A 14,919-nucleotide genomic window follows, 5' to 3' on the forward strand; every position below is an offset into this window, starting at 1 on the left:
GTGTTTTCTATCAGTTACACTGAAAAAAACATTTATAACTATTTCTAAATTACCTTTAAACTAGTGAATAATAATTTGTAACCATCATTCTCCTTTTTACAGCACTGAAAATAATGACGATATGTTTCGAAACGGAATTGAAGACCGAATGGACAAAAATCTTACGCACAATGCGTTTGTTAAACAAACGAAACGAAGCTTCCACGTACTTGTGGAACTTTATTGAATTCGTGGTGACACATCGTACAGCTTTGTACATTCAAATGCTTCCATTTATCGTTCACAAGATTGGCCAGGCACCGATTTCAGAACACGAGAGAAACATGCAGAGTATCATACGTTCAAAAATCAACGGCGATACCAAAACCGTGCCAAAGTCTCGCGGTACTCTGCTGACTGATCTCATACACGAATTGAAGGATCTGAAGGAAGAGATAGAAGACCGAAAATTCGGTAAGAAAAATTAAATTAAAGCTCTACCACAAAAATTTAAAAATTTTGTTTTAAAATTAAGGAGCTTTCTTTCCTTTTTGGGTTGACAAACTTTTTTAGTTACTAAATTTTATTTGCAAATTTTATTTTTAAAAAATTTCTGTTTTAGTACGTTGTATAATTATTATAATTTAACGTAACATAAGATAGTATTTTACTACTATAGTGTCACTATAGATATGTACCCTTAATATACAGTATTTCATTATAATGTAAAGTATTCAACATGTAGAATACTCGTTGAATATTCATAACAATGTAGAATATTTATAATGTAGAGTATTCCCTAAGCATTAGATCATTAATTTCTTTTCTTCCACAATTTTTGAACAAATAACGAATAAGAAATAAAATCTTCAGAAGGTCACTCCACAACATACATCAAAGATGACTAAAGAGACTTAAAATTAACCCCTTGGCCGATAATACCGTGACACACTCATGACGTACTCTACAGGTCAAATATGACAAGACCCTTCATTATCTTCATTGAAAATTTTCAGTTGATTTCTAATTATAATCTTTGCAATCAAGGATCGTTGAATACTAGACGTGTTTAAAGTACAATTTTCTTTATCTTCACGTTACAGCAATAAATATTGAACTATGAATAACGTAACTTCCTAGAAACTTGTAGGTTAAGGGTTTATCGAATTCACATCTCCTAAATTTGTCCTTACACCGTTTACAAGAGACGTACAAGAGACAAACATCGTTTACATCATTTCAAGGGAAATACAATTACATGATTATTTTGTTTTAATTCAGATGAAACACAGCCCGAGCCAAAAAGGAGTGTCGCAGACATGCACTCCATACCCGAAGGAGCACCCCGCACGCAAAGATTATCATTAATCGATCGTTTGACTGGAGATCTCGGATCTAGGGGTCATATGAATCACCAATCGAATTCGAGTAGCACAGTGAAAACAACGCAAGCCAGTCAAGTATCGACACCGCCAAACGGTATACAAACAGCACGCGGTACGGTTTTAATCATACTCTTATTTGTTAATTATGCGAAAGTAAATCGGTGGAAAAAGGATATAGCTTGATAAGATGACTATAAAAGCTTGACCTTAATCAAAATTGTAATCTCTTATTAACTCTTCAATTAACTCTTAACGTTTTGTTATACCCTGTATAATCATAGTGACCGTATAATCATACATATTCATACAGTACATTCGTACAGTATTCAAAATAAATAATATAGAATCATACAATATCCAAAATGTTTTCATATATTTTATGTGTTCGTACATTTTAGATATTGTATGTTTATACATATAAATGTTTAAGTTTACGTACACGTATATTGTTCACCAAAGAAGAAAATTATTAACGAGAAAAAATTCATTGTTATATCTAAATTTCTAAATTTGACAATTCTCTATGCTGCTAATTTCTAGATTTCACAATTCCCAATTTTTCAAATTTCTAAATTCCACAATTCTCAATTTTTCACATTCCTAAATTTCTAGATTTCTATATTTTCAAATTTCAAAACTTCTAAATATCCAAATTTTCTAGTTTCCAAGTACCCAAATACCCTAGTCCCCATATCCTTAAATTCCCAAATCTCCAAATCTCCAAATTCCAAATTCCCTAGTTCCCAAGTCCCCAAATTCCCTGGTTCCCATATTTCTAAATCTCCAAATCCCCCAAATTCAAAATCCCCCAAATTCCCATAATTCGCAAATCCCAAATCCCCCATATTCCCAAATTCCCAAACTCTCCAAATCCCAAATACCCCATATTCTCAAATTCCCCAAATTCCCCAAATCCTCTAATCACCAAACCCTCCAAATCCCAAATCCCCCAAATTCCAAATCCCCTATATTCCCAAATTCCCAAATTCTCCAAATCCCAAATCCCCCATATTCTCAAATTCCCCAAATTCCCCAAATCCTCTAATCACCAAATTTCCTAGTTCCCAAGTCCCCAAATTCCCTAGTTCCCAAATCTCCAAATTTCCTATTTCCCATGTCTCTAAATCCCCAAATCCTCAAATCCCCAAGTCTCTAAATCCTTAAATTTCCAAATTTCCTAGTTCCTAAATCCCCAAATTCACTAGTTCCCACATCCCCGAATCTTCAAATCCTCAAATTCTCAAATTCGCTAATTCCAAAATTCCTATATTTCAATTTGAGTTCACAAAATAATCTTGGTGGTAAAAAGATATCATGAATGAGCGCTGATGTGTGTCTCAACATTAAGAGCCCTAAAACATTGCGTTTCTAAATAATTCGTAAATTTCAATCGGTCACCAATGACCACCACGACAGTCGTTAACACCAAAATGGCCGATGTTTCAGGATCAAGCACGAGCGGAGGATCCTCGACTCTCCGCGAGGCCAGCGAAGTTGGCGTCGGCGAACAACAAACAGAACAACAAGCAGCGCCAGGTATTCCATCTCCTTCGAATTTCTTTTGCAAAACGGTTCCGGAGTTAAGACATTAACAGTACGACTGCAAGCCTCTCATAAATGTTTCGTTGTTCCTCTAAGCCAAGCGATTATAAAGCGTTTACCACAGTTGGATCGAGCCATTGTCTATAGGGCACTGCGTCGGAATTTGATATACTCTCTTGCAGTATTTTGCTTCTTTAGATATTTTATTTTGATTTACGACGAAATCGTTTTATCCGCAACGAGGCTTGCGACAAGACGACTTAAGGGCCGGGTCTGGAAAACGAATACTTCAAGAATGATTTTTGGGGACTTCTGACGAAACTTCTGAACTTTTTGGACTTCTGACGAAACTTCTGGACTTTTTGAACTTCTGACGAAATGTTGATACGTTTCCGTGTTTCTTACTTATTTTATAGTGTTTTTGGTTAGCAGAGACAAGGGTAGATATTCGATTTCTGTGTTCAAAATGTTAAATGTGAAAAATGTGATTTGTCTTGTGTAGGATCCTGAGGAAGCAATGTCTTGTTATGAACTTTTTACAAAATATTCTTTGTACAATAATCTACGAAGCCCGATTTTAGGAAAATGGGACGTGAAGAGTTTCTTCTATAAAGACTTGTATATTTCCTTATCGTGAAATTTTATGGGTAACTTACAAAATTAGGTTCTGTAAGTTCTGTAATCTAGATTAGTGTACAGAGAATATCGCAAAAATTAAATATTACCTCTTGACTTCAAAATCCTAGTAAAGAGAAATTGCGAATTTTAAAGGGAATTTTCGAATTTTCGAATTTCCAAATTCCCATATTTCGCAAATCCCAAATCTCCCAAATCCCCCAAATCCCAAATCCCTCAAATCCCAAATCCCCCAAATCCCAAATCCCCCAAATCCCAAATCCCCCAAATCCCAAATCCCCCAAATCCCAAATCCCCCAAATCCCAAATCCCCCAAATCCCAAATCCCCCAAATCCCAAATCCCCCAAATCCCAAATCCCCCAAATCCCAAATCCCCCAAATCCCAAATCCCCCAAATCCCAAATCCCCCAAATCCCCCAAATCCCCCAAATCCCGAATCCCTCAAATCCCAAATCCCCCAAATCCCAAATCCCCCAAATCCCCCAAATCCCAAATCCCCCAAATCCCAAATTCCTAAATTTCCATACTCCCAAATTCCCAAATTTCAACATTCCGAATTCCTCAAATTCCCAAATTCCTCCACTCTAAAATTCTAAAATTGCGCCCTCCCAAATTTCCTAGATATAACCCTAAAGTCCTAGATTCTTACCTCCCCTCCCTTAACTTCAAAATCCTAGCAAAGAGAAATCACATTTTATACATTTTCGGAAGTCTATTCTTGTTTTTCCTGACCAAAACAATCTAAAATAAACAAAGACAACCAATTTTCTACCAAGTCCCAAAAATCATACTCGAAGTATTCGATTCCCAAACTCGACTCTTAAGTTCGTTTCACCGAACCTTTTCGATTACGTTTTCATTGCTTCGATTTTATTTCGTCACTTCTCATCGTTCGAGCCTCTTTGTTTAGTATATTGACACATTGATCATTGCGTTGCTTCCATTGCTAGCTAGGGGACCGAGGTAAGCGGATTCTAACAGTAAATTCTGTCATAATCTATGATTAACGTTCTGCTGGTGTGTTCCCTTATCACGCTTCTCCTTCTCTCGTAATTTTATCTTTCCTCGCTCACCTACTTTCTTTTTTTTATATATGTTCCTCTCAATTATACTTGTTGCTGTTTTCTCGTTACCTCCGTGAACAGAGATTCTGAATTAATGTATGTGCAGAGTGGATGCAATTGTCAGTATTTAAATATTGTTGCAAAACAATTTTAAAGAAAAAAAGTGATTTAAAGAAAAGTGATTCAGAGGATGTATATTTTTATATCGAAGAGATGTGTTTTCAGATGCATATTTTTTTACAAGATTTTTAACTTTTTTTTGTTATTTTTCAAAATGAAAATGAATATTTTATAAATAGTGTATGTTTATGAATCATAGTCTTTATTTTATTTTTTATTTTTTCTTTGAAAGTAAATCTAACAATTAAGATAGATCAAATCAATACAATCAATGTAATTCAAATTTCTAATTAATTATATAATTTCATGTTAACGATGTGATCATTCAATGCTTTATATAATAAAATATTTTAATATTAATTGTATGATTATTTTAGAACATTTTTGTATAATTATATCATCAACATTATATTAACATTAGCAATTGTTTATTAATAACGAAATATTTTAATAACATGAAGGTAATGATATTGAATATACAAATATACAAATAAATATTGAATATGCAAATAATACAGCTGTAATAGTGATGCACAACTAACATTAAGCTCACATTAAAAGATTTGAATATAATTAATAAAAAATTGAATATATTCATGCATTAGCTTAAAATTTTAATCTCGAATATTATCACTCATAAATCAGTTTTTAAAACTAAAGTAGATGAGCTAAAATTTGTTTCAAATGTATGAATCACTCTGTAAAAAAGGAAAGCAAAAATCTTTCTTTGTTTAATCGCATATCTTGTTTATAATTTAAGCAAATCATTAAACGCTGAAGAATCTGATTTTCACGGTCCTTTTTTTACTACAATATAATTAGATTATTCTATTATTACTGTCATTTCCCGTCACGTTTTGTATACGATCTTGATCAATTTACATAGCAGTATTTAGACAATGGTAATGTCCAACAGTTGGTACCCTATCGTCGTTGCTTACAAATAGTTCTACTTTTCTGAAACGTAGTTGCTTCGACTCTTCTCAGCTTTTTCTTTCTCGCCTGACTATTACGGCTATTTCCACGATCGGAAATCGATTCTTTTCATACAGGCCAACATCGTAATTTTTCATTATCATCTGGTATGCGTGTGCGTGTACGTGTGCTTCCTAAATACTCTATACAATTTTCATGTTACTATTTTTCTCGATGTTTTTCATTTAGTTTCTTCGCAAAACTTCCATAATCGAAGCAACCCCGTATATTCTGAACAAACGTAGCTGTTATTGAATCGTGAACTTACTTCGATTATTACAATAATTTCTGTTCCAAATTTGTAGTTCAAAATTTTCGAAATTTTCACAAGAAAGAAATTCTTCAACTTACCTCAAATTTGTATTTGGTAATTATTTGCATACTTCATGGCTTCACTGCAACATCAGACATTTTGTACACCAAAATAATCTGTGCAGTGAAAACAAAATTACATACTTAATATAATACAAATTCTTAAATAAATTAGAACTGTTCTAACTTTGAATAGATGCTTCAAAATGAGAAAAGGACACTAACAATAAGGTCATCTGGATTCTTTCATTTCTTTCGTCTTTCCGTTCATTCTAGACGTTGAATGTGGCATGTTTCAGATAGATCTCAACCATCTTCTACTAACGATGAACGTAACCATGTAAAGCCTCATCCTATATTAACTCATCAAAAGGCGCCAAAACTGCGCTTTCTCTCTTCTGTAGAGTTTAGGCACTCATCAGGTAAATTTCGAGCCACTGTTCTAAATAAATACGTATATAGTTGCAATCACGGTATTACGATCCGTGAAAGTAGTATTAATGCAACAGAAAATTGTACATACTGTATAAAATGTATGATACACGGGAGACGAAATTTATCAATGAATAGTGAAACTAATTTTGTTTAGAATTATAGAACATTTACCTAGAATTATAAAAGCAATTTTACTCGCTTATAAAATATTAGCACTTAACATTTTCACATACAATGTGAAAATTTTAATTCTAGTTGTTTTACTACAAATATTAAAAATTACGAATATAATTTTTTAATAATAATAATGTTAAAATAATTGTAGTATTATTAATGTTTAATAATATTAAAATAATTGTATTATTAATGTCTAATAATATTAAAATAATTGTATTATTAATGTTTAATAATATTAAAATAGTTGTATTATTAATGTATAAGTGTGGTTATAAAAATTACATGTCAGTGATGTCATGGGCAAGTTTTTAGGAATTAGTTTTGAAATTCGTTGATAAATTTGTTTGGAAAAGTGTTTCATTGGAAAAGTGTTTTTTCGAATTCCAAGTCACTGATTAAAAATTTATTTATGTACTAAATTGTTTATGTACCTGAAACTATTTTTACTAAAGTTGTAATAGAAGAAATACTGTTGAAAGGTTTTGAGTTTCAAGAGTACTCGAATGAAAGGTACATTTATATTTGAAATAAAGTAGATTGATAGTTAAAATTTCAGATACTAAAATTAGTGAAAGGAATGATAAATAAATTGCTTCTTAATTCTTAAATGCTGATAGGAGATTAATTAGCGATGAATGATATTATTACATACATAATTCAATTTCGATACTTGTTTTAGATATAGAATTTAACTTGCACTAATCGAATTTTGTATTGTAATTTATAATATTACATCAAATTTGTATTATGGAAAAGTTCTTTAGACTATTCTTGTAGTGCACTCGATAATTTAACAAAGAATTTTATGTGTATGTATAATTATGCTATTATACAGCGATGGGCAGTTATGCTTGCAAAGAGATGCATGGGCAGTTAATTCTTATATTGGAGAGTTTGCGAATTTGAAAATTTAAGATGTTAATATATTTTTATATTTTTAAATTTCTACATTCGTAAGTTTCTACATTTCTAAATATTACAGTTCTCAATTTTTCAAATTTTTAAATTTCACAATTTTCAATTTTGCAGATTTCCAAACATCACAATTCTCAATTTTTCAAATTTCTAAATTTCACAATTCTCCATTTTTCAAATTCCTAAATTCCAAATTTCCAAATTTCCAAATTTCCAAATTTCCAAATTTTTAAATTTCTAAATTTTTAAATTCCTAAATCTCTAAATACCCAAATTTCCAACTTTCCAAATTCCCATCTTTCGCAAATCCCAAATCCCAAATCACAAATCCCCCAAATCCCAAATCCCCCAAATCCCAAATCCCCCAAATCCCCCAAATCCCAAATTCCCATATTTCGCAAATCCCAAATCCCCCAAATCCCAAATTCCCATATTTCGCAAATCCCAAATCCCCCAAATCCCCCAAATCCCAAATTCCCATATTTCGCAAATCCCAAATCCCCAAAATCGCAAATCCCAAATCCCCCAAATCCCCCAAATCCCAAATCCCCCAAATTCCCAAATTCGCCAAATTCCTAAATCCTTAAATTCCCAAATTCCCAAATCCTTGAATTCCCAAATCCCTAAATTCCCAAATCCCCGAATTTCAACATTCCTAATTCCTGAAATTCTCAAATTCTTGCACTCCAAAATTCGAAAATTCCGTCCTCCCAAATTCCCTAGATATATCCCTAAAAACCTAGATCCCTACCTCCCTAAACTCTTAACTTCCACAATTTAAAACGCGAAAATTAAAATATTTCTGAATTTCACGCTTGAAAAATTTAACACACCAAATTCTTCCACTGTTCAGCACGTCACTACTCGCACCAAAGCCCGTGAACTCTTCGGCTCTCTATTTGCCCATCGTTGCTCTAGAATTACAATCAACACCAAGCTTCAAATTAAAATGTACATACACCTTCTAACAAATATTACATATTACTTCACATAATTTCATAGCACATTTATCAAAACTTTTGAAATTAAATAATTATTAGTGAAAGGAGTTACAACTGCACTCGATTTTTAATCAATCAATTCATTCATTATTCATCCTAGCACACAATACAGTGTAAAAGTAATTGAATAATAGTATAACGTTAGATTTGTATGTCTCATTTCATGTTTTTCATTGTAGACAAACGTTAATACCAATCAATAGCATGTGTAATTTATAATAACTTTTTATTATCATTACCATTTATCATATACCACGTTTCATTTTCACTTGTATTTCGAATATATCAATTGCGTAACTTTTTAATCTGCTGATAATATATGACCCATACCTTTTATAGCGATTACTCGAATTGCATTCGTTTACGATGACTTAATTTTTATGCAAAATTAATATAATTACAAATTATAAGTTAATAAAATTACAATTATATAAATACAATTACAAAGTTAATATACAGGGTGGTTCACCACATTTTGCCATCTAGATTTGCGTCATTGTTATTGCTCATAGCAAACAATGTTCTAGATGAAGTTGAACGGTTTTGAGGGGGGGATATATCGGTGGTATATTTTTTTTGTAGGTGGACGCGTAAAGTACATACGAAGGTCATTAATGTTTTTTTAAATGGAATCATATATTTTTTATTACATCAGCTGATACTCTTTCATATTCTTTACAAAAAAGTATTAATCTATTTATGTGAAAAAATCATTAGTTTAGAAGATATTTTAATTTTAATATCTATTTACAGAAAAGGTTCAATGTGGTGACCATTTGCATCAGAACACTTTCTGAATCGAGAAATTAATGACTTACTAACATCCCGTAGTGTATAATCTTTCTTCATGTGTAGCACTCTTCCCAGCTTCAAAATAAACTGATAACATGACTTTTCTTCTTTAAAATACTTCATTATGAAGTGATAATTCACCGTATCGTCGTATTCACCGTCTTAGAGACGTAACAGAGACAAAATTTCACTGTTACTGCGTAACAAAAAAATAACAAAAACTCACAGTTCGTTTAGTGACACGTGACCTCTCAAAGCATGTAGAAAAACATTTGCTGTTCAGTTAGGGCAATTCATAATATTGATCAGAAAGTCACGATTTCCTAACAAGTTAGAACTAAAATATCTCCTAAACTAATGATTATTTCACATACATAGATTAATACTTTTTTTTGTAAAGAATATGAAGTAGTATCAGCTGATGCGATAAAAAATATATGATTCCATTTAAAGAAACATTAATGACCTTCATATGTCCTTTACATGTCCACAAAAAAATATACCACCAACATATGTCCCTCTCAAAACCACTCAACTTCAACTAAAACATTGTTTGCTATTAGTAATAATAATGACACAAATCTAGGTGGCAAAATGTGGTGAGCCACCCTGTATACATATACATTTATAAATACACTGATGCAAATATTTTCAAGTTGATATTTTATAAATAAAAATCTAGGAAGATTTATGCAAAACTTTGTGAAAGAAGAAAAGACAGTTTATTTATTTCTCGTGTTATTATTGAAAATTTAAATCGCTATGAAAGGAATACTTTTGAAAATATTTTTTAAATTCCTTTTCTTCCTAATATTGTATTTATTCTATTGAACGCTCGCTCTTCTACAGTCCTTCCAAGCTTATCTCTTCACCCTTTAATAATCCATACTTAAAAATGAACAATTTATAACATAGCTATACGAATGCAACTATAACAGTTAATTATAAAATACTGCAACAATTTCTTATCGAGCACAATTAAAAGCATGATTATAGCATTATTCTTACTTAATTTTCTTTAATTCATTTTGAATAACAAGATATTCTACCATGGTAATATTGTTACAATTTTACTTCTCATAATTCAAATATAAGTTGTAAATATAGTTGCAATTATACTTATAAATGTATGAATAAAACGTATCAAGCTCTGATTTTATTAAGGACTTATAGCAGATAGTGCGATGTGATAATAATAGTTCAAAATTATGAATCGGGAAATATATTTACAAATTAGTTTCGGAAGAGTAGCATGGATAGATTGCAGAATAGGGAGTAGCTTAACGTTGAAATGTAAGTAAGTTAGGTTATGTTTTATTAGGGGAGACCATGACGAGTCAACTGAGCCCAACCAGTCCAAACGAGGACAGCTCAGGCGAATGTCGTCCAGACAAACCTAGATTGCAACGATCTATGGGTCAGAGCAAGAAGACTTTTAGGTTGAGAAAAAGTCGAAGAACACATTTGGAGGTATACGAAATTTTACTATCAATTTTTATTTGAAAAACTTAGAACTTTAAATTAACTTCCATCTTTGAGAGTTGAATTAACTCGTGTCTTTAAAAATAAAAAATTTAAATTAACTTCCATCTTTGAGAGTTAAAAATTTAATTTGACTTGTGTCTCCAAAAATTAGAACTTCAAATTAATTTCTGTTTTTGAAAGTTAAAAGTTTAAATTGTGAGAAGGGAATATTTTGAGTCACTCTACGTATTTTTTTTAATTATCAATAAAATATTTAGCTGATTTTTTAACATTGTGTACTAATACCAAATATTTGTCACTTTGAACATTTTTTATAACAAAGAGTAATTTGACAAGTAGTAGATTAACTAGTAAGTAAGAGTAAGTCCAAGAAATGAAAACCCAACACATAACTCCAAGTTAAATCGGTAAAATTATTGCACTGAATTTTCCAGATGTCCCAAAAGACAGACTCGATAGACAACGGCTCGCAAGTGCAAGCTCAGCCATCAGTCCTAACGCCCCCAACGCCCATAATGGATCCATCGAGCTTCAGCATCCCTTCCGATTCTTCGTCGATTCGTTCTCGACGTAGTTCGTCGATCCGCCAATCAGACGGCGAGAAGGGTAATAACCTAACAGGCGAACTACACGGTGGTCTGCACCACCATCACCATCACCACCACCACCACCACCATCTCCACCTGCAAACGTCGGACGTATCCTGGGACGAGGACACATCCAGCACTTCCGGATATCGTGAATCGTACAGCATGCAATTGGTGTCTTTGGAAAGCAACAACAACAACGCACGCTCGGTTCAAGCGCCGCCTCTGGCATCGCCAGATTTGAACGACATGCCTTCTACGAGCAGCACCACGACTCACGTGTTCGAAGGAAGTTCGCCGGATTGTTCCATAAACGGAAGCGGAGGGGAAAAGACGGCGTTGTTGACCTCCAGTCAGAGGACGACCTCTCAGCATTCTTTACTGATGGTCTTCCCGAATCAGGATGAGGACACGCTGATTTAGAGGCGGTTAACGGGGGTTTGCAATTTAGTTTTTCAGGAGGAGACTGATTAAGAACCTTTAGTTGCTAACGGGCTCTGGTACATATCTATTTCACTTTGTTACTATTTTTAAGTGGTCCTGGTTGATTTGTGTTGGGGATTTTGTAAAAAATTGGTGAAATACCGATCATTTGTTTGTGGAGATGGCGATGTAAGGGAAAAGAACTTTGTCGCCTATGATAGTCGAGAATTAGGACGGATTATGATTGGTTTGGTGTAAGTGAGGTTGTTTTTGTTGAGGTTTTGGAGATTTGATGATTTGAGAGTTTTGGAATTTAGGTAATTTGGGTAATTTAGGTGATTGGGTGATTTGGATGATTTGGATGATTTGGACTATTTGAGTGCTTTTGGTGAGTTTGATGATTTAGGTGATTTGGGTGATTTTGATAATTTAAACAATTTAAATATTTTAGAAAATTTAGGAGAATTAGATAACTTAGAAATTTAGATAATTTCAATCATTTGGATAATTTGGATAATTTATAAAATTTGGAAATTTAAAAATTTAGGTAATTTGAATAATTTGTGTAATTTACAGAATTTCAAAGTTTAGGATTTTGAGACTTTCCTAATTTCAAAATTTGGGAGCGTGAGACTTTCCTAATTTCAGACATCTGGGATTTAGGAATTTAAGAACTTTCAAAATTTTTGATTTTATAAATTTTATAAATGAATGAAATTAATAAATTTTTCAATTTTGAGAATTATATAATTTCACAATTTGGTAATTTGATTATTTCATAATTTGATGACTGATAATTTAATAACTTGATAATTTAATATCTTGATTATTTAATAATTTGATAATTTGATAATTTAATAATTTGATATTTTGATAATTTGAAAACGTGAAATTTTAAATTCTGGGTATTTGGACATCTGTAAGCTTAAAAATGTTCAATTTTGAAAAATGTAATACTTAACAATTTGAGTATTTGTAAATTGTAAATATAGAAATTTAGAACTTCACTAATTTTTATAGGATTTATAGGTTATCTCTCCTTATATCGCCGTTTCTTCAGAAGAACCAACTCGTTTCTCTACCAAGTACTACAAACGTACAAAAAACCTCTTTAATCCAACTCTTACATTCATTTTCCTTCGTTCCCATCGTACTTCATTCATAGAACAAAAATGAAAACAGATAATGTGAAATAATTACAAACAAATATTGTTAGCAATTAAAGGTTTGATTAAAACATAACGTAGAGTAATTTCCCAAAATTACAATTGGGTAATAGATCGTTCCGTGTGAACCCGAAAAGAATGTATCGAACGTCGAATACCTTTAAAAAACAAATTAAAACTTCAAAAGGTATTATTTGAAGAAATGTAAATTTTAAATTTGTAAAGTACACTAGTTGTTTTAAGAAAACTAGATATGAATAGATATGCAAGATTGTCAAATTTTGCATTAATTAAACGATGACTATGATATCATACTTATTTGTTTCTATTCCATACAAAACAAATCTGGAATGCATTTTAACGAAGTGAAACATTTCCTTGTTTAAGATGGTTCATTTTAAAACATTTTGATTGTCGATTCTTTATTTCACCGTGAAACACTTCTCGCAACGACGATTGGGAATAATTAAAAGGCCCGATACGGTGTTCAAAGTTTCCATTAATGTTATCCGTTGACCGGAAAGACCAATTAAAGATACATATGTTAAGAGCCTAGCCTCGTGGTCACCGGATATGTACTTTGTAATACTTTGACGAGCGTAGCAACCATGACCACACGAACGATTAGGCCTAAGTATTTATATGTGACGACCGTCTGTAAAAACGAGTTTGAAATAAAAATACTTTGTGATCAATGGACTTTTCTTTGCTTTTATTGAATGACATTTCGAGACATTCCTTTCACTTCATGACCACCACGTTATTGCTGACATTTTCTTTTCATTTAAGGTGAAGTGGGGTAAGTTCATAAACGGGACAAGTGCGTATACAGCCTATTTTTATTACAATAAAAATTTCTCCATTTAGTATGTTTGTTTCCTTGTTTTGTTTCACTATATCTCCTTTTATATTTCAGCTAAGAGTACTTGTTTGCAGTATAGAGTACTTGCATAATGCAGTAAAAAGCATTTTATAGCAGATTTGTTAATAATTCTGCTCTTGCTCCATTGCACATGAAATAAAGTTTCAAAGTATTTAACTTCAAGTTACGCTCTTACCCCATTTTCGGGAAAGTGCAGAGTAATTGACATTTTAAACAATTTCCTATCAAAATCAAAATGTACAAGGAAAATTAAGGTCCTAGTTAATATTAATTAAATAGTAGTAATTGTGCAAAGCGTTCGATAACAGCGTTAAGTATTTACATAGCAGACTGAAAATACTTACGTTTAAATACCAACTTTGTGTAAAAAAAGAGTCTGCACTTATCCCACTTCACCTTATGAAAGTTTGTGAAAACCTTCAATAAATCTTCCTAAGTTACATGAAATGCAAAAAATTGAATTACCTGACAAGTAGTTAGCAGTGTCTTCAAATTCTGGAAGTGTGCAATATAAGAACATCTGGCCAACGTTTCGTAAACTCCTTTCAAAAGGTCATTTGCAGCGGTCCAATCGGTGTTTCTTCTGACCGAAGCTTTCTTATGAATCTTGCTAAACGTTTTATCGAGCCTCCTTAAAATATTTGTCAAAGCCGGCCTCATATCGTCGCTGGACCAATCGGTCGATGGTAAAATATCGTTCATGTATCGTCTCAAACCGCGGCAATCCATCGTGCTTGCATCGTACGGTGATATTTTTAAGAGACTGTGCGCTATATCTGCTAATCATCTGCATTTATCCCACTTCACCTTACAACTTTCTATGAACATCAGCTGTCAAAATTAATAGGTCCCTTATGGTTTGCAAGATATTCCTATTTCAATACTTGAATTGCTTATATCATTGTTCATTGAAATACTAATGCAAATGTGAAATACGCCTGACCTAACCTAACGCCATTTGCATTCTGAGCGCGACGGCCATTTTATTATGCCGCCGTTTGACCGAGAGTAAATACTTGGTGAGCGCGATGTTTGAGATGA

The 14,919-nt window shown here is 32.4% G+C and overlaps 1 protein-coding gene and 1 long non-coding RNA gene across 2 annotated transcripts in view; one reads left to right on the forward strand and one right to left on the reverse strand.

Annotated features, from left to right (window-relative positions):
- unc80 (unc80, NALCN channel complex subunit) overlaps nt 1–13,694 on the forward strand; it is a 65,756-nt gene extending 52,062 nt beyond the window's left edge. The window contains exons 47-52 of the mRNA XM_076539103.1: nt 103–453; nt 1,261–1,476; nt 2,811–2,900; nt 6,314–6,436; nt 10,656–10,804; nt 11,254–13,694. Coding sequence (XP_076395218.1) covers nt 103–453; nt 1,261–1,476; nt 2,811–2,900; nt 6,314–6,436; nt 10,656–10,804; nt 11,254–11,829 — 1,505 coding nt within the window. The 3' untranslated portion in view covers nt 11,830–13,694. The remainder of the gene's footprint in view (nt 1–102; nt 454–1,260; nt 1,477–2,810; nt 2,901–6,313; nt 6,437–10,655; nt 10,805–11,253) is intronic.
- LOC105661945 (uncharacterized) lies at nt 5,254–6,647 on the reverse strand. The gene is made up of 4 exons (XR_001095269.2): nt 6,538–6,647; nt 6,240–6,456; nt 6,054–6,131; nt 5,254–5,933 (listed from the first exon to the last, which is right to left on the reverse strand). It is a non-coding gene; the product is annotated as an uncharacterized LOC105661945 (long non-coding RNA).
- Nucleotides 13,695–14,919: the final 1,225 nt, after the last annotated feature.

This window comes from Megachile rotundata, chromosome 13 (assembly GCF_050947335.1).
Source record: "Megachile rotundata isolate GNS110a chromosome 13, iyMegRotu1, whole genome shotgun sequence".
In the NCBI taxonomy this organism is placed as follows: Eukaryota; Metazoa; Arthropoda; class Insecta; order Hymenoptera; family Megachilidae; genus Megachile; species Megachile rotundata.